Here is a 24100-nt window from a genome sequence, read left to right on the forward strand (position 1 = left end):
CATATAACCTACCAAGAGAGCTGCCACAACAAGAGGCAACTTTTATAAATAGAAAGCGCTTTTTTGGTGGATGCATTGCATATCCAATTGATGGACGGCGGAGAGGAGGGGAGTGGAGGGGCTAGGAGATAGGGGAGAAGCAATAAATCCGTTATGCACACACACACACACAGATGCACTCATACATATTTATGACAGCACGCACAGAGAGTGCGCCCCAACTGCAGGTCGAGCCCCGAGCTTGATTCCAAAAATTGACCCCCGAAAAAGTTATCTATAGATCGTCGGACGTCTGTTGTGTGCGTGCGTGTCTCCCCCTCTCTGTCTCCCTCTCCCTCTCTCTCGTTGTTGATAAATGAAAATTGAGTGCAACGTAAAAGCGATGTCCGATCCGATTCGAAGTTTGAGCTGGTGATAAGGCAATCAATAAAGCAAACACAACATTTATCTCGTTGTTGATAAATGAAAATTGAGTGCAACGTAAAAGCGACGTCCGATCCGATTCGAAGTTTGAGCTGGTGATAAGGCAATCAATAAAGCAAACACAACTCGAGGAGGTTTATTGAACAACAATCCTCCCCTCATCCTCCTTGTCGTGGGGCAAGCCCCCTGGTCGAAACGCAGTTAAGTGAATTTTCATTTATTTATTTATTTTTTTCTGTTGGTGGAGTCCGCTTAGATTTTTGTTTATTTCTTGCTTAATGGTGATTTATGTTGCATATCGGTACAGTACAGTCTGGGCCCTGCTCGAAAGTGGGCTTTTGGTGAATTGCCAGTCGAATGACGGGAATGAGTTGACTTATGAATCAGTTACAATCACATTTTGGATACCGATAATGCGGTAAACATTTGCAAACGACTAACGGGGGACTGTTGGAAACAGACTCCCTAAGGAGAGAGAGAGAGAGAGAGAGATAGCACAAACTTACCTGAGTGCAGGTGAACTGTGTGGGGGAGAGTGAACACACACACACACGCACCGGATTGGGTGTCAAGTTAAATATTTGTTGGAAAATATTTACCCAAAACTAATGCCATTCCTCAAAGAGAGTGAATGGTAGGGAGAGAGAGAGAGAGAGGAGACGAGACGAGACGAGATTTGAAAGGGAATATTTGTGCGGGTAAACAAATGACAAACGTATGATGATGATGATGATGGTTGATGGCTGTCCCTGAACTTGTACTCCTCCTCGATTCGAATTGAAATTCATTCTACATACGAGAGCTCCAACGATTCTGATCTCTATAAATGATTTGATTGACATCAATAATTGCCTGTGTACATGCACATATGTATGTATCTATGTATCTATGAGTAGGGTTACCGAGAGGCAGCAACGACAGTGTTTGCATAAAAAATAAACAGAGCTTTCCTGATTGACATTGAACGTTCCCAGCCGAAGCATAATTAAATGCCTTTGCTTCGTCTCCGAATACCCTGTAGTCTAAAGAAGGGTAAACGCTAAAAGATGCATAGCTCCATTTAGCTTCATAGGAATATTTTGGACTATAAAGTTTAGTATATCATTCTCAGCTTTCCGGTGTTCTTTCGGGATTTTCCAAGCTGTTCGCGAATAATATGCTCGACGGATTTGATTTTAGTGGACCGCATTTATTTTGTTCTTGTCCAGTTCGATGTCTATTTGGTACTGAGAAAATGCCGTCGCAGCGGCGGTAAGAATATGTGTGTATACAAATTTTCGTCTCTTCCATTCTCATCTTGTTCTCCTTTGCTGATGGTTCTTCGCTTAGCGATGGACTTGTTATACGTTCCTCAACATCCCGGCCCCCCCTGAAACAAAGTTTCGGAACGGGGCAATACCGCGATTTTAGTAATTGGTCGGGTTAATTCTCCAGATGCGGTCTTAAGCTTGACAGCTCGAACCAGTTCGTCCTTTCCTGGATAGGCTTCTATAACTCTTGCGATGTGCCATGAAGCCGGTGGGCTGTTGGACTCCTTAGCAAGCACAACGTCTCCGATCGAGATATTAGGGTTAGACGTGGTCCACTTTGGACGCTGTTGAAGAGTGGTCAGGTACTCCTGATGCCATTGTTTCCAGAAGCCTTGGTACATGGACTGGATACTCTTCCAGTACCCCAATCGACCCACAGTAATGTGACCCAAGTCAGCCTCCGGTATAGTGGTGAATGGTCGTCCAATTAAGAAGTGAGCCGGCGATAAATAGTTGACCTCAGTATCCGGTGTGTAGCATAGAGGACGTGAGTTGACCACTGCGCTGACTTGCGCATCTGCTCAAATGTAAGCATTGAGGTTCCGACGACTCGTCGAAGGTGCAGTTTAACAGATCGAACTGCCGATTCCCATTTTCCACCCCAATGAGGTGAGCCAGGCGGAATGAATACCCATTGTATGCCGTCATCCGCCAGGGTATGAGTAACCAGGTCGGTGTGTTGCTGTGACGCCAGTAGGGTTTGCATTTCATCAAGAGAGCGTTTCGCGCCCATGAAATTTGTGCCGTTGTCACTGTAGATTTTGGCACACTTGCCACGTAGAGATATGAAGCGCCGCAGTGCAGCCAGGAACGTTTCAGTGGTGAGATCCGTGGCAAGTTCCAAATGTATTGCCGATGTGACCAGGCAAACGAATAGGCATATATAGCCCTTGCTTATACGTGGCTTGCGAACCTTGCCATCCTTGAGAAGGATTGGCCCAGCATAGTCGCAACCGGTGTTGACAAATGGCAGTGCTTGTGTGATACGAATGCTGGGTAGATCAGCCATTCGTTGCTGTGATGTATGCTGTCTTTGTCGAAAGCATGCCAAACATTCGTGCGTGATTTTGCGTACGAGGTTACGTGCGCCAAATATCCAGAACCTTTGCCGAACAATTACGAAGAGTGCAGAAACACCAGGGTGGAGGTTGACCCGGTGCTCGTGTTCCAAGATCAGTTTCGTGATGCGATGAGTCTTTGGCAGCAAAACTGGATGTTTCGCCTCTTCTGGCAATTGAGAGTGATGCAATCGTCCGCCGACCCTGAGTAGATTGTCTTTGTCAATGATTGGTGACAGTTTCACAAGCTGGCTTCTTGGCAAGTAGCAATTGGTAGTCATCTTGAAAGCAGGTTTGCGCGTAACGCAAACACAGAATCCGTGCAGTCCGTATCTCATGAAATGTTAGAGATTGGGAGCTCCTGTCCCGAGATGGATGTTTTGTGCGTTGAATGAAGCGAAGGACATAGCCAATAGTGTGCACCAGCTTCCACCAGGAGGAGACTCGGGCTATTAGTTCTTCCAGCGGTTATCCAATTGTGATTCGGCCAATGTAGACAAACAATTGGTTTTGACTTCGTTTTGTATGCCAGTTTCTGAAAGAGTAACGTAAAACTTTGAGTTGTTCAACTTTACCAAGAATTGATCGTTGTCACGGATCCATGAAGGACCAGTCCACCACAGCCGAAAGTCGATGAGATCGGCAGCCATGAGGCCTCTGGACGCACAGTCAGCTGGGTTTGTTTTGGAGTCCACATGACGCCAAGCATGGCATGGAATGGAATCCAGAATTTCCGAGGTTCGATTCCCAACAAACGTCTTCAGCTGGGCTGGTGCATATGATAACCACGATAATACAATTGTAGAGTCGCACCATGCAAATACAGTTGTATCTTTGTGTCGTAATCCAGCCTTAATTGATCGTATGAGTTGGCTCAGAAGAAGTGCTCCGCAAAGCTCCAGGCGTGGCAAGGATTGCTGCTTGAGTGGAGTCACCCTTGTCTTTGCAGCCACTAAAGATACGGACACAGAGCCGTCGTCGTGTATTCCTCTGCTGTAAACTACCGCCGCGTATGCCTTGATAGAAGCATCGGAGAATCCGTGCAACTCGATGTTGTCTGCGTAGTTGACAACCAAACGTGGTAGTTGAAACTGCTGCAATGTGTCGAGGTCAGCGCGCCACTTCAGCCAATTGTCCGCCAGTTTTGTTGGAAGTGGATCATCCCAATCCAGATTGAGTAACCATAGTCGCTGAAAAGGAATCTTGAACTGAACCACGACGGGTGCCAAGAGTCCAAGTGGGTCGAATATCCGTGAAACATCGGACAAGTCTTGTCTTTTTGTGCAGTTAGGATTTGCAGATAGACCCACATTGTATGTTAGCGTGTCCTTTCCAGGATGCCAGTAGAGTCCCAGAACCTTTACTGGTGACCATTGAGTTGGTTGTGTGTAGGCGTCGGTATCCTCCTCTGCTATGCCTTTGGTATTGGATACCCATTTCCCGGTTCCGCAGTAGCTCATCCTCACTGTTTGATCCAGTAAGAACATCGTCAAAGTAGAAATCTTCCAGTAGGATTTTTGCAGCATTCGGAAATTCATGATGATGATCCGAAGCCAGTTGTTGCAACAACCGAACCGCTAGGAATGGCGCACATGAAGTTCCGTAGGTGACGGTACATAGTTGAAAGTGCTTGATTGGATCGCTTGGATCTTCCCTCCAAACGATTCTCTGAAAATCTCGATGCTTATTGCAGACCCATATTTGGCGGAACATGTTCACAATATCCGCTGAGAATACGAATTTGTACATTCTGAAGCGCAGGCACACAGCAAACAGATCGCGTTGAATGCTCGGCCCTGTAAAGAGAGTGTCGTTCAAAGTCTTACCATTGGCGTCGCGGAATGACCCGTCGAAAACTACTCGGAGTTTTCGACCCAACACAGGGTGGTGTGGCATGTAGAAATGTTGCCCAGAGGTGATTTCTTCCGTGTGCAGTTGTCGCATGTGTCCCAAAGTCTGATATTCTCGCATGAAATGTATGTATTGTATTCGTAGCTGCTCATTCTGTTGCAAGCGACGTTCAACCATTTGGAAACGCTGTAGAGCTCCTTGTAGAGTATCTCCAAATTCCGGGTGTGTGGTGTGGAATGGAAGCTCCACGATATACTTCCCATTTGCATCGCGAGTGTGTGTGGTGAGAAAGTGTTTCTCGACCTGTTCATCTTCGGGTTCAAGTTTGGTCGTGCAGTCGACGTTCTCCAGCTCCCAAAACTTCTGGAGCGAAGCATCTATATCCAATGTTGTTGTTAGTGAAATTGCGTTGCTTGCTTGGGGTGTCATGAGTGCCGTAATAACCCATCCAAAAATTGATGAAATGGCGATAAGATTACCCTTGCTGTCATACATCTTCCTTCCTGTAAATGTAGACCATACGTGTTCGCTACCCAGCCAATTGAAGATCACTAAACACATCGAGTGCCGATGCATCAATGTTTTGCCTTCCCATTGATGAAGTGATTCTGCCAAGTACATGGGCGTTTACAGTCAAATAATCCTCAGATATTCGGGACTTGATGTGAAGTGTGCTGAATTCCCTTGTGGTGTCGGCTTTTACTGAAGATATTCCCGAAACAAGGATGCGTGATTGTGAACGTGCCAATCCAAGAGCGTGAATGCAACGTTCCGATATATACGAGAGTTCTGAGCCAGTATCCAATAAGACGCGACATGTTATGTAGTCCCCATTTGCGTTTTTAACATAAACCATGGCCGTGGGTAATATGCTTCTGTTCAATCCTTTTGCTTGAGTAGATTGTGTAGTGCCTTGCGCACATACAATCGATGGTGTGCCCTCTGCTTGGGCAATGTGACTTGAAGTCACCGAAGTGTTATAATGCGCGTTTGAATTGCTCTGATTATCCCCTTTTGTTTGCGCAAAGGTCACGATAATACCCGATGTAGTATCTGGTAAATGGAGTAGTGAATGGTGATGACCTTTGCATTGTTTACATGTGTGTTTTGATTTACACTTGTTGCTCAGATGACCAGGCTTCAACCGTCTTCTTATTGGTTTGTTTTTTCTCTCTCTCTCTCTCTCACACACTCTGTTATTATACCCGATACACAAAATGAGTATTGGGGTAAAAGTGGATGTGTGTAACGTCCAGAAGGAATCGTTTCCGACCCCATAAAGTATATATATTCTTGATCAGCATCAGTAGCCGAGTCGATTGAGCCCTGTCTGTCTGTCCGTCTGTCCGTCCGTATTAGCGCCTAGTGCTCAAATACTATAAGAGCTAGAGCAACGATGTTTTGGATCCAGACTTCTGTGATATGTCACTGCTACAAGAATATTTAAAAACTTCGCCCCGCCCACTTGCGCCCCCACAAAGGACGAAAATCTGTGGCATCCACAATTTTAAAGATATGAAGAAACCAAAAACGCAGAATCGTAGAGAATGACTATATCTTTTAGACTGCAGAATCTGAATTGGATCGTATTATTATTATAGCCAACATCAAGAAAACAAATTAATTTTTTCTCGCCCTGTCTCTAACACACACGTAGCATAGCCGGCTTTGCTTACAGTAAAACAGTAACAAGATCTCAGAGACTATAAAAGCAAAGACAACCAAATGTGGTATCCACACTCCTAATATATCGGACCGAGACGAGTTTGTTTCAAAATTTCGCCACACCCCCTTCCCCCCCTGCAAAGGAGGAAAATCTGGGGATATTCTCTCTCTCTCGGGATATTCTCTCTCTCTCTCTCTCTCTCTCTCTCTCTCTCTCTCTCTCTCTCTCTCTCTCTCTCTCTCTCTCTCTCTCTCTCTCTCTCTCTCTCTCTCTCTCTCTCTCTCTCTCTCTCTCTCTCTCTCTCTCTCTCTCTCTCTCTCTCTCTCTCTCTCTCTCTCTCTCTCTCTCTCTCTCTCTCTCTCTCTCTCTCTCTCTCTCTCTCTCTCTCTCTCTCTCTCTCTCTCTCTCTCTCTCTCTCTCTCTCTCTCTCTCTCTCTCTCTCCCATATGCCTCCACCGTAAACTTCCCAGCCGTACTGTAACGCTGAGCAATCCAAGTGTTCACGTGTTTCTTTTCTTCTACTCTTTCGCAAGCAACTTTCAGCAATTCCGAATCTATCGACTACCGAACTTATGATTGCGATTAACCTAGCAGAAGTAGAGCGTTTATTTTAGGGATCGTTACCCATTACTCAGCCTATTTGGACCGGTGCGATCAAGGAAGGGTGGGCATACCGAGTTGCAATGACACCGCAAGCAACTCCCGCTCGAATAAGTTCCGCTGACTCATCTCCCTACACTGTCATTTCTCTGTAAATTTCTTCCGTCTGAACCTTGAACCGCACGCGAAACTTCTTTTTATTGTCTTTGCTCCCAATGCTCGACCTCGTGACGCGATCTCTCCCTACTCTCCCCCACTCTACCCGACTAACCATGACACCGGCAACAACGCGTGCATGGATCTCGATCATACTCTCCATCTCCTCGTCTACCGTTTCACATCCTAGCCTCCTGCTTCGTTATCTGTTACAACCTCAATACGGAAAGCCCCTGAGAGCCGCAAAGCAGCATCCAAGCCACTGCTGGCCCAAACACTGACTTCCTATGCAGACTCAAGTGCTTGGCCACTCTGGAGCTGCATCTTCAAAGTGTCCGGATAATTTGGCTCCTCATAAAGATGGCAACCTAATGGCTCCACCAGCAAACTACAAGCCAAAGTGATCTGAACACCAACTGAAATCATCCCGGGCTGGTCGCATTTTACTCTACTTTATGGCAAATGTCATATGGCTCCCCGCCCCCAGACAGGTCCCCCCACGACAGACGCCTCAATTTGAAGACGCCCCCCAGCTGTGGCTGCTTCGGCGGATAATTGCCATTAACCAGGAAACTCCACACATGGACATGGCGCGTCATAAGCCGCTGCCACATCTAATCCAGCGACTGCGATTGCAATTGCAATCGCTTCCAGTAACACAACTGCAAACAGCAGCAAATGTTGGCCCCGCTTTGGGTTCAGTTCAACATCACGATGGGCATGCGAAGAGGGGTAAGGGGCTGGGGGCCGGGTTTATGATATATGCAGCACTTAGTACCTACTTAGGTTGCGCGGACGCGGACAGCAGTTGAGATAAGATCATGCCCAGCTGGAAGACAGAGAGGACCAGAGCTGCTTGGCTTAAAGCTTGCGTGGTGTGGCAGGAACTGCAAAAAAGTCTATACGAGAATAGCATTCTCTTGCCCTTTAGACTTCAGATTGGGCTGGGAAATGCTTTAATTTTGTGAATTTCCCCTTTAAGCTTCTTACATCATTTACATAATATTCCCATTGCGGCTTTTTCAATTATGAGTTGAGTGCTAAATGCTAAATGAGTTGGGCGAAGAGCACTCCCAAAAGTACTGGGAAGCAAGGAAGAGCCCCCTATCCTATTTGCAGAGCATCCATCCCACTGTGCAATAACCGCAACCGCAGGCAGAAACCACACGACGACCGACGACCAACGACCAACGACCGACTACCGACGACCGACTGCCGTGGCTCTGCATCCGCCTCGCGTCGCGGCTCGTAAGTGCCATAATGTTCGTGCATTTTGTAGATAATAATAAAATAATAGCTACGCTACGAACGGCTGCCTGCGCTGCTCATTCAGCTAGAGCCAAAGAGTACTCCGAGTGCCCGAGACGATTGGCGCTCGGATCAGATCGCATTCGATTCGATTCGATCGAGAGACGGAACAGAACGGAACGGATCGGAACAAAACGAAACTCTCGTCGTCTGGCCCCTTGCGACCGTCGCGTCGTTAGTCTTGTGGCCTGTTGTAACAAATAACTTTTGGCTGGGCCCCCGATCAGCTCTGCCCCTGTCTCTCAGACATTGTCGTCGCCATTGTTGTTGTTGCTTTTGTGGCAGTGGCTAGTCTGGTCGAAGCTCGGCTCGTTTTTTCTATGGCAATTGCAGGCCGCTGCTAGATTAGCTCCGAAGATATGTGAGTAGTGGAGGGGGACCGCTTCTCCGTCGCCAATCAAACGATCGATCTACTTTAAAGGCAGTCATGGCCGCAGTTTATCTCGGGGCACACTGCCCAGCATTTTGATGACCGATAATCCCCCGTCGAATGGAAGGGGACGCTGCGCTGGGGAGTAGTCCAGTGCCCGGTGGAGTTTGGAGCTGGCCAAAGCCAAGACCAATTCCATTTGCTTGCCAACCAAAGCCAAGCGAGCGACTTTTTTTCAATTAATGTGGCCCATGGGCACACGGGGAAACCTGAAACCCGAAGAGCAACGCGAGAATAACTAAACGAGAGCGTATAAGAGGCGCCTAGTGGATGCTACGACTAGACGATATCCCTTAGCCAAGCAGCATTTTTCCGGTATTCTTAATCCTGGGCATCAGATAACACCGAGGCTTCCCTCCGAGACTCCAATCCAGCATACCCATCCCATACGCCGAACCGAGTACCCGAGGTACAATAATGCAAAAACTTTTGTTTACTTTGTTGCTTGTTGTCTGTCGTTGTCTCGCGCCTTGAGAGAAGGAGCAGAGAACGAATAGAGAATGAGCGGGACCCGGCACTCGGGGCTGGCTTATCGCTCGCTCCACTGGGCTCAAAATAATTATGAAGCTCGTCGTTTTGCTTGTTTTGTAATTGAGTTCTTTTTCCAGCAAAGGCGTGGCACTAGTGGCACTGGGAAGATCTTAGGCCTAGAGCCGGGTAGAGCCTCCTGGCTGGCACTTTGGCTAAATGACTGCATTTAAAAAAACTGTTGCCGACTTCCGTTTCGCTCTCGTTGCCCACTCCCTGGCACTGCGAAAGGTGCGATTCGAGGCGTGGAGGCAGATAATTTCTGATATTTTATAGCTTCAGTCTGGCGACGGAGGAGCCGGACTCTGACTCCTAAGAGGTGTGAGATTTACGAACTGGAGTGGGGACGGGGGACCCCCATATGACGGCACAGAATGCAAATCGCCATTTCCTGGACTCCCGCTCTCAGTTCTGCTGTGGCATTCGCAAGGTGTGTTACTATATGTGTTCCCAAGGATCTGTCTTTCCTCCCACTTCCTCTTTGGTTTCTTGAGATCACCTGGCTCTCTCTGACCAAAGTCTCGAAGTTTGTTGAACTTTGAGGATTTTTGGGTCTGCAGCCTCACTTTCGGTCGCTTGTTGCTGTTGTGCAGGGGCTGTGGCGGGTTCAAGTGAATTATTCATGTTGTCATGTCGAATTGCCAAAAGGAAGAAGCTTCGAACGAAGTCCGAAATTGCATTCTGCCAGCAGCAGGTACGCATCCAGCAGAGGTGGGAAAGGGACGACACTCGAGGGACGGAGGAGGGCTTGCGGGAGTTTTTACTGGTCTTGTGTTCGTCTCTGTTTTTTTGGGTGCAGCCCCCCTGGCTTTATGTAAATCTGTGATGACGAATGGGTCCAGTCCATCCATCCATCCATACATCCGATAAGTGCCAGCCAGTCAGAGTGAGACATTTCCTCTATATCGAAATTCTTTGGGCATCCTTTTAGCGTCTTAGTCATATTTCCATGTGGATCGGTGCGCAAAAAGATCAGCAGAGTATTTTCGCTTGCACTGTCAGCACTTCTGCGCCCTGTCCTGTTCCTGTGTTGCCGCCTTTGTCTCTCTGTCTCTCTCTGCCTGTCTCTTTACCAGCTCATAATTGAAAGACATTGCTTCGGACCGTAATTAGTCTGCATTCAACAGTGAAGAAGAGTGACCTCATTTCGTCTCCATCCAACCACCACTCTCTCCGATTCTCCGGCTCTTCCTTTGTGGCACATTACGACACATCGCATAGCACTGCCCTGGGCCCTGGGCCATATGGAAATGTTTATTTTGTCAAGCGCACCCTCAGAGGGAAAAGAAAAGCGAAGCTGGGAGAAAATCGTGTATGACAAAGGGGTGCGAAATTAGAATAACATGTCGCTCAGCCCCATATATATGTCCCATATTGTACATTGCGTCACGTAATGCGGTAACTCGTCCGGGACACGAAACAATTACCACAGTTCTCAAAGAAGACCAAAGCGTACAAATATGACCAGAAAAGTGAAAATAAAGCAGGAAATAATGGGAACAGGACATCAGCACGTGAACTTGTAGATTCCGTCTGGTTCCAGGGTATGCTTGGATTCGAGAGTAGCTCCCAGTCGAGCCACAGAGACTCCATTGTGTGGCATTGTGTCACCTGCCTGTAGGTACAAGCACATTTATATGTCCTTTGTCCCGCTGGCTCACACACCCATGTGGATAGGTGAATATTTTTAATTACCGCGCGAACGCATAGACTTGGTGGGCAAAGCTTTTAATTAAATCTGGGGGAAAGTGCCTCGACCTATGACATGCCATGACCCAAATTGTTTCAAAGATTCCGGTTTTTCATTTTCATTCCATTTGCATGGGACATGCCCCATCAAATAATTTGTATGTGGGGTTCCCTTCGAGCTTCTGGCATTGATAAATACCAGTCCTGATAAGAGAGTCCAGCCCGTCCTCCTCTGCTCCGTGTTTCGGCTTTAGGGGTGGCTTTTTCCGGCTTCACAGGAGGTCGAAATTTGTTTGCATTATTTTCGCATTTTGTGGGGATTTTCCCTGTTTCCCTCACTCATTTCGGTTTTGTTTGCTTTTTTCCCCTGCCAACAACTAAAATTCATAAAAGATACTGAAATATGATAAGCCCCTAGGCCAGAAGAGCACAACCTTCTATCAATCACTAAATTGTGAATTGTGCAGCTGCCAATGGTTTCCAGTTTTATAATCCCTGCCTGGACCCGAATATCTGACCTGAAACTGTTGCAGGTCCCAATCCTAATTGATTTTCGGTTTACCTGTGCCTGTACCTAGACGCCTGGGCCCAAACACTTGTTGGTCGGGCAAACTGTTCCATTTTTTGGCTAATGATAATGACTCCTGTGCCCCGTTTTCGGTACTCCATTTTGTGTGCCCTCGAATCTGAAATTTCAACTATTAGCAGCTCTAGAAAAGAACCCCGATTCGGTTTCAGTTTAATTCCACGAGTGGAAATACTACATACAAGTTTCAAACGGATTTACATTCTAGATCTTCCTGTCTGTCAATATATTTTGTTTCAGATTTGTTTCTGGAATGCAAACTTTTCTTGTATATTGGCATGTTCTCGACACAATCAATCGTATAATTAATAGAAATCTCATCATCTTAATCTTACCACAGTTCTCAAAGAAGACCAAAGCGTACAAATATGACCAGAAAAGTGAAAATAAAGCAGGAAATAATGGGAACAGGACCTCAGCACGTGAACTTGTAGATTGTAGATATGTGAATTCCAACTTTTACGCAAGTCGAAGCTACATTAAAGATGCCATGCCTCGACCGTGTTCACGTGTTTCTTTTCTTCTGCTCTTTCGCAAGCAATGTAACTTTCTGCAATTTCGAATTGCACAAGCAATTGCTGTGCACATTAAAGATGCATCCATCCGTCCCTTGTTTTTGTGTATTTAAGCTGAAAACCATTCGAATATATTTCTATTTGTGTAACGTAATTCCATTATTCTATATAATTAGTTGACTCTAGTCTAATAAGATCTTTCATCATGATATTTTTATATATATATAATTAATCTTCATTGCAGCTTATTTGAACATATTATCCTTATTACTTTAGTAGCCTTTATACATGTAAGATTAATAATAATGTATCGTTTATTAATAGTGTTTTTCGAAAAAGAGTACAAAGTGTATGATTTAAGATGTGCAATTAATGAGTCTGTTCTTCCGACTTTTTGTTCAACTTTCTGCTTCTACTTCCAACAACCGACTCCCGTATCGATAACCCCTTATCGGTTAGGTCTTTTAAACATCGGTTAAGTCTGGTTATATCGGTTAGGTCTTATCGATGGTATCTTAAGTTCAAATGTTAATTTAGATGGGATAGTGCTAACTGCTTGATACACTGTCCTTTACATTCGGCCCTCCTGCTCATCTTCATCTGTCCCAGATGATAATATATCATCGTTCACTGAGCCAAAACGCCATAGCTTCATATTGTCACTGCTCGTTGCTGTGATATTTGGCCCCTCGACTTGAGCAACCTTTCTGACGTCGTAGCGACCGTTCCGCTTTACCTTGGTGACTTCATATGGGCCTAGATACTCGCTGGCCATCTTGCGTCCTGCGACGAACTGCGTCCTCTTGATCGCGACCATGTCTCCTAGTCTGTAGCCGTGCTCAGGTCGTCGTTTTTTATCATAATAGCGCTTGTACACCTCTTGCGCCTTCTCAATGTTTTGTTTCGCTTGGTCACGCAGTTCTTGGCGCTCGTTGTTAAACTGCGTAACCAACTCCTCGTTGAGCACCTCCAATAGTCGACTTTCAGCTTGTCTGTGCATCTTTGTCCCAAACATGACCTCGAATGGCGACGACTTCAACGTAGAATGCACATGAGAATTAATCGCCATCTGGACCTGTGGCACATGCTTGTACCACTTCGTTGACTCCTGAGCTGAGAGCTTTGCGATGATACCCAAAATTGAACGGTTCACCCGCTCAATCTGACCGTTGCCTCTCGCCACACCTGTCGTTGTACACACATGTTCGACTTTGTTCTCGTTGAGAAACTCGCTGAATGCGTTGGATGTAAACGCTGCTCCTCTGTCGCTGACTATGCGCTTGGGAAAACCAAACACAAATGACCAATCTCTCAGCCTCTTCACAACTTCTTCGTGACCTGTTGACTTAGTTGGGAACAGCCACACAAACTTGGAGAATGCATCTACCACAGCAAAAATGTACTTGTATTGCTTGGCTGTCGCATCCATTGGTCCCAAATGATCAACGTGCAGCGTGTATAGTGGTGTGTCACCCTTGTCAATGCAATGAAGATAGCCTTCTTGTTTGCCCAACTTTTTGCTGAAAATTATACAACTGATACAATTAGTAATCAACTTATTTACTTTCCGTTCAAGGTGCGGAATCCAGTATTGCTGCTGAACTGAGTGCATTGTCTTCGCTGTGGAGAAATGACCAACTTCATGCGATCCTTGAATGATTTCCCTTTCCATCAGCCTTGGAACCACCAAAACGTCATTGCCATTTACAGATTTGAAGAGAAGGCCTCCTTTAAGCTTGTAGTCTTGATATGGGTGCTGCTTCAGGATCTCAACTGTGGCTTTGATGAAATCGTCATCCTGCTGTGCTTTCTTTATCCGAGCTGTTAGCTCCGTCGTCACGAGCATGCATGTCTGCGGAAAACGACTGAGACAGTCCACGTGTCTCATTCTGTCCCCTGGGCGGTGTACTGCTTTGAATGTAAAGTCCTCCATATACAGAATCCACTGGGAAACTTCTCTGGGTATATCTACTTTCGTTGTTGTCTGCTTAAACGCCGCACAGTCAGTGGCAAGATCAAATTTGATCCCCAACAGGTAGTGACGAAACTTCTTGAGTGCGAGGTATGCAGCTTTGACCTCCAAATAGTAACTGTGACGTTTGGACTCGGCTTGTGTAGTCTTTTTACTCCAATAGTAAATCGGTTGGAAATTGCCATCAAACTGCTGCAACAAAACTACTCCGAAACCTTCTTTGGATGCATCCGTGTGGAGTTCCGTTGGCGCTTCTCGTGAGTATAAATGTAATACAGGTGCGATTACAAGCAGATTCTTTAAGGTTTGTAGCGATTGTTGCTCTGCTTCGCCAATGTTAAAAACTGCTTCCTTCCTGAGTAGATTCGTGAGCGGCCGGGCAACTTGTGCATAGCCAGGGATGAACTTTCTGAAAAAGCCTGTGAGTCCCAGAAATGCTTGAACTGCTTTAATGTCTTTGGGCGTAGCAAACCGACTGACAGCTGCTGTCTTCTCTTTGCCGGGCCAGATTCTCCCGTCCTCAATGATATGGCCCAGAAAGCTAATGCGTGGCTGCATGAAGCTACATTTCTTCCACTTGATCTTTAGGCCAAACTGCGCAGCTGTCTCCAGGACCAACTTTGTCTTCCTCATGCATACCTCGGGCGACGCGGCGTAAACAATTATGTCGTCCATATAAAGCTGCATAATGTCAGAGTTGATTAATTCTTGAAAAATATAGCTTACGAACCGAATGAACGCAGCTGGCGAGTTCTTGAATCCGAAAGGCGCTTTATTAAACTCGAATAATCCCTCCTTTGTAACAAAGGCCGTATACGACTTGCTTTGCTCTTCCATAGGCACATGGAAAAATCCGTTTTCAAGGTCCATTATGGTAAACCACTTAGCCGACTGCAGCTTTTCCAAGACTTCCTCCATGATCGGGACTGGGAAGCAGTCCAGCAATACCATGCTCTTTAACTTCCTGTAGTCTACGCAAACTCTAAGTGTACCATCTTTTTTCTTCACGACGACAACTCTGCTCGCTACATTTGAAGACGACTTGCGCACGATTCCTTGCTCGATCCATTCTTCGACTTGCTTCTTTACGGCACTGGCTTCGTCTGTTGATAAACGACTCGGTGAGTGATGAAACGGCTTGATTAATCCGTCGGGAACTATCTTCAGTTGGATTGGAGACTGCTTTGCAACTTCTGTGGGCATTTGGTAACTGTTTCTTATCATCTGTTCAACGTCTTTTCGATATTGCGGCGGAGCTACAAAGGATGACTCTTCAGTTACATTATACATAAGAGCATGCTCATCTGTTGGCACAGGATCTGCGTCATGCTTCAAAAACGTGTATCCTTGCATATCAGCGACGAAACGGAACTTTTTAATGAAATCATGCCCCAAAAGTGCGTCGAAATCAATCTGGCTACTGGGGACTACTAAAAACTTCTGTGTGGTCTGCAACTTATCCACGGTAACTTCTGCATTAAAGTATCCAACAGGCTTTGTTGATATCTGACCCAGACCGCGCAACATAGTTGTGCACTTCAAAAGTTTAACGTTTTTCATGGTCTTCAACATACTCTCTTTGATTAGGGATACATCTGGCTCTGTATCCACAAGACAGTCAACAACAATGCCGTTTATTTGAATTTTTTTCATGCGACTGCGATCCAAAATGACGCGAACTTTATCAACTTTATCAGCTTCATAAGGACAGTTACGCGAAATGTGACCATTCTGATTGCACTTAAAACACTTCGTTTCGGCTTTGCAGTCTTTGCGTTTGTGTTCTCCTGATCCACAGTTATAGCAATATTCTTTTTTACCGCTTTGCCCACTTTGCTGCTTGAAACTCGTTTTATGCTGTTCGTTATTGCCCTTCTTCTCCGATATGTTCAAACGATCATAGATATCGAACTGTTCTTTCAAGGCCCTGAAGGTCTTACAGCGATACATGGCATACTTATACTCGTTTCTTATGTCCAGACCGTTCACAATATGGCTTATAACAGCCGCGTGTTCAACATGTCCGACTGCTGCTATTTTTCTCATCTGCAGCAAGTACTCGTGCATCGACTCACTACTCTTCCTCTTTCTTTCTTGCAGCAGCTTATGAATGTCTGCACTGTGATAGCTACATGTGAATTCATCCAATAATACGTTCTTGAGTTCCTCATAGTATAATGTTATGGCTACGGGCTGGTTAAATCTTGTTGGCAATGCAGCCTCAGCAGGAAAGGGAATCGGGGTTAGTGCACTATACTGCGCTCTGGGCTCAGCTCGCCGGATGGGGTCGGGGTCTTTCCTATCCCTATACTTCCTTGTTCTCGCCATATTATAAAAATTTAAGTGCACTGACACAGAATCTACTTTGATCAAAACAAAAAAACAAATGTAATCAATCCCCGGTCGGCATAGATGGCAAGAAGGAATCCGGTAGTCGCGTATTTAATTTAGTGATCCTAGGTGTAGGAGATCACTAGTTCCTCTATACCCTCCCTCCCTTCGGCAATGCGTGGAACGATGTTGGCATGGCCCCTAACGTAACTACCGCTGCATTATTACACTCGATGCATCATTGGCATTATGTACTTATACAGAATGGTTGTTATTTATTCCAAATTCATGTTAATTCAAAATAGTTCTATTAATCAAGATTCAAAAGATTCATATATAACAAAAGGTTCATTAACTTAAGAATATAAAATACAATTCATAGCAAAACTGAGCCTTTTTACTCACGAAGGTCAACATTTCCATTCAATACGAAATTAATGATCATTACCAAATTCAAACACTTTCCTTGACGAGCTCGTTGGGCCCAATGAACTGCTTCGGTAGCTGTGGAACAATATTAATTATATAAAAATAGTAAAGAATTAAAGAATGATATTTTGGCCGACATTGCCAGAGTGAATCAAGGCTTAACATTGAGTGGATTAGGAATGGACTTAAGACATATGATAAAGAAATTAATTCTATAGGAAAGATATTCCTTAATATAACTGTATATGTTTATATGATTTTTCATTTAAAGTCAAATTTAATTGAAGTGCAAACACAAGAATGCAAGCAAAAGAAAAGAACAAGACAAAGCAAAGAGAATGTCGATGATCAAATTAATGCACGTTTATATGTGTGTGCATACGCACGCATATGTCCGAATTCTCTTCGAACGAAAGCTCGCTCTTGGCGTGTGAGCTATCACGCTCTCCCTTTCATTACGCTGCACCGCTGCTATACCCTGCTATTTCTCGGGTATGTTCGTACTCACGAATCGATGATCACATGTTGTCCACGACCCAGGTCACCCTAAATTCCGATTCCTGATCTTGTATTCACATCTTCTGCACAATTTAGGTGACATAAATTTCCACTTTAATTCCTAGGCGTTGTCGATTCCGCATCAAGGATGTTGAGTTGCATCTCGCAAGATACGCTTATAGGGCATCGAAAGGTCGATACAGATCGTCCGTACAACGGAAACGTTGGTAATTCGAAGCGGCCAAAAATAAGACACTGGAGGTTGCGTGGGGGGGTTAGGCGTGAGAGCGCCAAAGCACGGCAGACCTCCAGTGACCAAGAGATTCTGTAATAGATTCGGAATTCAGTGAATGTACCAAACCTGCTTTCCTCTATAATCACCTTCTTTTTCTCTACGTAGCACTTTGCACTTTCACCACACAATATAGCTTGATCTTGCTTTTTAGTCGATTCTCCGCCGACTTGCAGTTATGTAATTTGGTATGTATTATGTAATACAGGGACACGTGAACTTCCACTAGAGTTTGGCACTATTGGCACAGGCACAACCGAAGTGTTTTGGGAGAAAAATGGAATTGATCCGCGTGTTCACCGTCGCAGTCGGCTTAAGCGGCATAGACGAGCTTTAACGGGACCCTTCCATGGAATTCGGTCTCGAGAGACGAAAAAGAACATTCGAGCAATTAAAGCTCCATATTCGAAGTAGCTGTTTTTAAAGCCTTGGTGTTCGAACTAATCAAGTTGGCGCGTGATTTGAATCTGCTTTATATCTGGGAAATTATTAGGGAATTTAATCTGGGTTTGCTTCACTGGCCACTACACTCTCCACCACCAGATTATGTCCCGGAGTGATCGACAGGGATCGTAATCGAAAAGAAAAGAAGGACAGTGAATTAGCGGGTTTGAATATCCTTTACGTGGTATACTCCCATTTTCTTTCCTTTCTCGTTCGATAATGCGTAATAAAAAGGACTTAGCTTTTTCGTTACTGTTGCTGTCACAAACACCTGCGCTAATTTATGGCTGAATTGTTTAGACGCGTTGCTTTGGGAGAAATTGCGAACGTAAACCTGATCTCCGACGTTGAATTGTATGTTTCTACTCCTCAAATTGTATACCCTCGCGTTGGTTGCATGAGCCTTTGCATTGTTGACCTTTGCTGCATACCTTGCCAACTGCAGAGCATCGGGGTAATTAACTCTAGAATCATCTGATAGCAAGTTAAGTTTCCTGAGCAATTCGTAATCCTTGCCATTCAAAATCATGTTTTGCCCAAACGTAAGGAAGTAAGGAGAATATCCGGTGGTTGTATGTAGACTGGACCGAATAGCACCGTTAATCTCATTCAGTCGTTGATCCCAGGTAGTGTGATCTTTCCCCACGTACGCACGGATTGCCGCCAAAACCGATCGGTTTAAGCGCTCGCTTGCATTCGCTTGAGGCGAATAAAAAGCGGTACAAATATGTTTAATTGAAAATCGAGTTAGAAAAGCCTCAAAGAATCCTGATCGAAATTGAGAACCATTGTCCGTTAAGATGGATTCCGGCACTCCAAACGTAAAGAAAATGGAATTTTCTAAGTACTCGCAAATCTTTCCGAAGGTGAATCGTTTCACTGGACAGAGGAAATGGAATTTTGTACAATGATCCACGATTATTAATAATCCGATATTCCCTGCCTTTGAACGAGGGTATGGACCTAACAGATCCATGTAGAGTCGTTGAAACGGTCTCTCTGATTGCATTGGCTTTCCCAATGGTGGTCGTAATACTATATTGGGACTTTTGGTCTGTTTACAAATGACACAATTATTCACATACTCTCGGATTTGAACCAACATCTTGGGCCAGAACAGGTATCTCTTAAGTTTTTCAACGGTTTTACCCATCCATGTGATGCGCTAGGAGAATCATGGGCTTGTTTGATAACACTACTGACTAGGCCAGAGGGTACCCATAATTTCCACGACTGGTGGTCAGATTCAGAATCTCCAATCGAAGCTTCGGTGCGTTTGTATACATAGCCATCTGTTATTTTTAAATCTGGAAGTTTCTCTTGGTTCTGCTGAATGCGTTGAATTAAATCCAGATATTCCAACGAAGTGAAATGCTCGGACTCTAAATCGATGATCGGCCCTAGATCTATAAACTCATCTACTGACGATTCATTTTGCCTTGACAGAGTGTCAGCAATAACATTTTGTGAACCCTTCCGGTGTTCAATGCGAAAATCAAAACCCTGTAACTGTATAGCCCATCGCGCGAGCCTTCCAGACAAATCCTTTTGTCGCATCAACCACTGCAATGCTGCATGGTCGGTTATTACTAAGAATTCCTGGCCTTCTATGTAAGCTCGAAATTTCTTAATTCCCTTAATAACTGCTAGACATTCTAGTTCTGTAACGAAATAATTCCGTTGAGCTTTGGATAACTTAACCGACATGTATCCAATTGGCATTTCGAAGCCTTCTTCAATCTCTTGAGCTAGGACGCACCCGAGACCAAAAGAACTAGCATCACACAATAAGATGAATTTCTTAGAAAAATCAGGAGTTCTGAGGATTGGAGCTGATGTTAATCTTCGTTTCAATTCTTAAAAAGCATTGGTTGCGGTTTCATTCCATATTAAGGAAGTATTCTGTTTCTTAAGCATCTCGGTCAATGGATAGCTCACGGAGGCATAATTCTCGACGAAACGTCGATACCATCCGGATAAACCGAGAAACCGTCGTAACTGCTTTACCGTTGTTGGAATTGGGAAGTCGTTGATTGCCTGAATCTTAAATGAATCAGTCTTGATCTGACCATCCGAAATTATGAATCCGAGATATTTAATCTCTCTCATGCAGAACTTAGATTTTCGAACGTTGATAGTGATATTCGCTTTTCTTAAGCATAGTGCGATTTCTTGCAAAAGAATCAAGTGGGAATCAAAGTCATCCGATAGAACAAGCAAGTCATCGAGATATACAAAAACTCGATTCCGTAAATGTTGGGGTATGACATGGTGCATTAAGCGGCATAAGGTCTGAGGTGCATTTGTCAGACCAAATGGCATGACCTTATATTGGTACAGTGGATGATTCGGAACGGTAAACGCAGTATACGGTCGTGATGGTATTTGCCAGAAAGCATGTTTCATATCAAGACCAGTTATATACCGCGCTGGAGGTAAGCGGCTTAAGATCCCGTCAATATGTGGTAAGGGGTAAGCATCCTTCCTCGTGTATTTATTGATCTCGCGAGAGTCTAAACACAACCGAACCTTATCACCTTTTTGATCAAGAACACAATTACTACTTCAAGGACTGCAAGAAGGTTCTATGATATCGAGAGCTAACATGGTATCTACCTCAGCAAACATAAGTTTTTCGCGCGCAGGGGAGATTGGCCAGTGTCTTTGTTTAATCGCCTTAGCATCACCTACGTCGATCGAGTGCGAAATAATGCTGGTTCTGCCCAATCCGTCTCGTTCGTACGAAGGAAAAATTTCGACGACACCTTGCAGTCTCTCCTGCTCTTTACTAGAAAGTTTGTGTAACTTGGGTAAGCTTTCCTCATCCTCCGTGGGACCTATATCTAACTCAGAGACACTTTCGCTCATGAGTCGATCAGCAAGTTTAAATTTCCTAAAAAAGTCAATTCCTAAGTAAACCTCTTGGGTTAAGTTTGGTATGATGAAAAAATCTATACTTTCCGTGAGACTACGATATGTAATAGTCGCTGTGAAAATGGTTTGGTTCCGCTGGCTGTTTTAACCCTTCCCGAACACTTACGTGATTTCGGATGGTTAAGGAGAGCACGGGCGGCATTGTTGCCAACGCAACTAACCGACGCTCCAGAATCTAACAAGGCGTTGTAAACCTTGTCTTCAATCGTGATGGGTGTGTACAGACGATTATCTCCCGTACTGAATATGGAAGCAATTAAGCATTGTCGAGTGCTAACAACTGTTTTCCAAAATTTTCGTAATCGAAGGGTAGATCTTTTAGATTTTGTACAGATTTTTGATATGGTACAAAGATCGCCAAATATCCTATTTCTAGCTTTCTTGTAATTTGACAGTCTTACATGTAAGGGTAAATATCTAGTTGGTCGTTTATCCGATAAAAATCCTGAGTCCATAGCGGTTTTAGCTAAACCCTCATCTATAGTCTGACTGATGCTTTCGCTATGTTTCGGTACGGATGTGCCTACAGGGGGTTCGTTGACACATCCCGCAGCCGGTTTTCCGAAGGATGGCACTTAGAGCAACGTGGCTTGTAAACATTCTTGGTTCCACAACCGTAACAAAATATGCTTCTAGGTTCCACACAATCATCCCATCTATGCCCTATCTTATCACAATTCCAGCAGGACATCTTATTACGCATGATCGCTGATATTATTGGTTCAGGCTCCTCAAGGTGTTCCCTCTCCGGAGAGATCTCGGAGATGTTGCGCCGGTTTACAAAAGGCGTTTTGTAAGAAGGGTTTCGAAGTTCCGAATAAAATTGTTCGTGCTTTTTAACCTCTAAAAGTAATTTCTTTATCGAAGTGATATTCAAATGTAGTAACTCGTGATGAAGTTTACTTTTCGAATTGTCAATCAACAGCTTAACAAGGTCGCATTCTGGTAGGCTACGCTCGAGTCTATTCACCAACTCTTCTATACTATTCTGATAGGAATCAAAAGGTTCATTTTCCCCTTGCTTTCGTTTCGCGATTCTACGCCATATGTCGACATCAGTGGCAGCATCGTCATATTTATCCCTAAATGGCAGACAAAAAGTCTCCCACGCGAACTCTTCATGTTTACGATGGAACTGCCAGAACCAATCACCTGCTTTTGCGGATAACAATAAGTGCAAATGATCGCAAACCAGCTGGAAACTGTTTCCCAGGGTCTGTGCCGTCAAGGAACGTACCCGGTAAATAAATTCTGTGGCCGATAGACCGTCCTTACTACCGTCAAACTTTACTTTCCAGTTTTGAATAACATGTCCTACCTTTTCTGGTGAAATTGAAACTGAAGAGCGATTGCTAGTATTCCTTAAGTCTGCCTCTTGGCTTGCTCTACTCCTAACGTCTGCTGGTACATGCTGATAATTCGAAGCTTGCTCCGCAAGTCCCGATCTCAATTGAAACGAACTCAGCTGATGGCTCAATGCTGTCTCTATATGAGCGGTTAGCTTCTCCAACAACGTCTTTTGTTGGGTGCCCATCATTGACCTTACCAAATTAACAATTTCACTTTTATCCATGGTGTTAGATGAATTCAGCGATTGGCTAGTTGGGTCTGTAGGGGTAGGATTTCCCTCCCTTTGCTTAGATCTCGTTACTATATTTGACTTGGGAATAGCGACTCTGCCTCTACCTCGAAATCTACTTCCACTTGGCCCTGGCGCATCGAGGGGAATTCCTTCAGTGTTCGAATCTCCTACCTCTGCAAGGTCCGCGTTATTTAATTCCGTCGCCAAATCAACATTTCCCCGAACTAACAATTCTGTAGTGCATAGTCCGCGACAGGTTGGACAACTCGGTGAACTCTTAAGCCACTCGGTCAAACAGGAATGGTGAAATTGATGTTGACAAGGTGTCGTGGCAAACAATTGATCTTTCTCAAGTTTATCGTGGCAAATGCGACAATAGCCATGCTGATTTAATGCAGTTTCAAAGCTATTATCTTTACTGGCCATATTTCCTCTTAATTTTATTATTATTTTTTTTTTTTTCAATCAGCAAAATATTTTCTGTCTTTTAAATGGATATTAAAGGTTCCTATTAGACTATGTTTGATACTCGTCGGGAACTCAAAGTTTCTCTAAGACCCGCCATTCCAAGTACCGAACAAGTCATGTTCCTATAAAGTTGAAAGTGGTCGTGCGTCTGGTTGGGTCGATCAATACAAAATCCTGAATTGCAATCGCAAATTCCACAGCTCAGATACACGGCACTAACATCATTATTCTACTAAAATATTTTCTTCAGACATCTATACAGTTCACGCCGTCATTTCTTGGTAGACCAATCCCTACTCAGTCGAATTGAAATCTCCATTCCAAAAGCTGACTACACGTCTACACGATATACCGAATTTTCTAATTAACAGGCTAATGGATGTATTAACAGAGCTTAACCGTGAAGCACGAAGGTTACTCCAACCGTTCGGAATTATCCTCATCTGGAAATAATCGTATCTTTTCTACACTTTTCCGATTATAACACGTCGTTTCGTCTTCGGCCCCACGTTGGGCGCAATTTTATAATGTTACGGCTACGGGCTGGTTAAATCTTGTTGGCAATGCAGCCTCAGCAGGAAAGGGAATCGGGGCTAGTGCACTATACTGCGCTCTGGGCTCAGCTCAGCCGGATGGGGTCGGGGTCTTTCCTATCCCTATACTTCCTTGTTCTCGCCATATTATAAAAATTTAAGTGCACTGACACAGAATCTACTTTGATCAAGACAAAAAAAAACAAATGTAATCAATCCCCGGTAGGCATAGATGGCAAGAAGGAATCCGGTAGTCGCGTATTCAATTTAGTGATCCTAGGTGTAGGAGATCACTAGTTCCTCTATACCCTCCCTACCTTCGGCAATGCGTGGAACGATGTTGGCATGGCCCCTAACGTAACTACCGCTGCATTATTACACTCGATGCATCATTGGCATTATGTACTTAGACAGAATGGTTGTTATTTATTCCAAATTCATGTTAATTCAAAATAGTTCTATTAATCAAGATTCAAAAGATTCATATATAACAAAAG

The 24100-nt window shown here is 44.5% G+C and overlaps 2 protein-coding genes across 3 annotated transcripts in view; both read right to left on the reverse strand.

Moving 5' to 3' along the window:
• LOC117192384 (neogenin-like) overlaps positions 1–24100 on the reverse strand; it is a 78518-nt gene that overhangs the window by 45850 nt on the left and 8568 nt on the right.
• On the reverse strand, positions 695–5832 carry LOC117192385. Of its 2 annotated transcripts, none has more exons than XM_033397053.1 (2): positions 4618–5821; positions 695–3326 (listed from the first exon to the last, which is right to left on the reverse strand). In XM_033397053.1, the coding sequence occupies exon 2, from the start codon at positions 3127–3129 to the stop codon at positions 2161–2163; it is 969 nt and encodes a 322-aa protein (XP_033252944.1). In that variant the 5' UTR covers positions 3130–3326; positions 4618–5821; the 3' UTR covers positions 695–2160. The 2 variants fall into 2 exon arrangements, with proteins under 2 accessions (XP_033252944.1, XP_033252945.1); XM_033397054.1 differs by having other exon boundaries at positions 697–3326; positions 4618–5832.

Source organism: Drosophila miranda (genome assembly GCF_003369915.1).
Source record: "Drosophila miranda strain MSH22 chromosome Y unlocalized genomic scaffold, D.miranda_PacBio2.1 Contig_Y2_pilon, whole genome shotgun sequence".
Taxonomy (NCBI): domain Eukaryota; kingdom Metazoa; phylum Arthropoda; class Insecta; order Diptera; family Drosophilidae; genus Drosophila; species Drosophila miranda.

What these genes read in the sequence shown, in the direction of transcription:
- LOC117192385 (XM_033397053.1), bottom strand. Translation starts at nt 3,129, where the DNA reads ATGAGATACGGACTGCACGGATTCTGTGTTTGCGTTACGCGCAAACCT.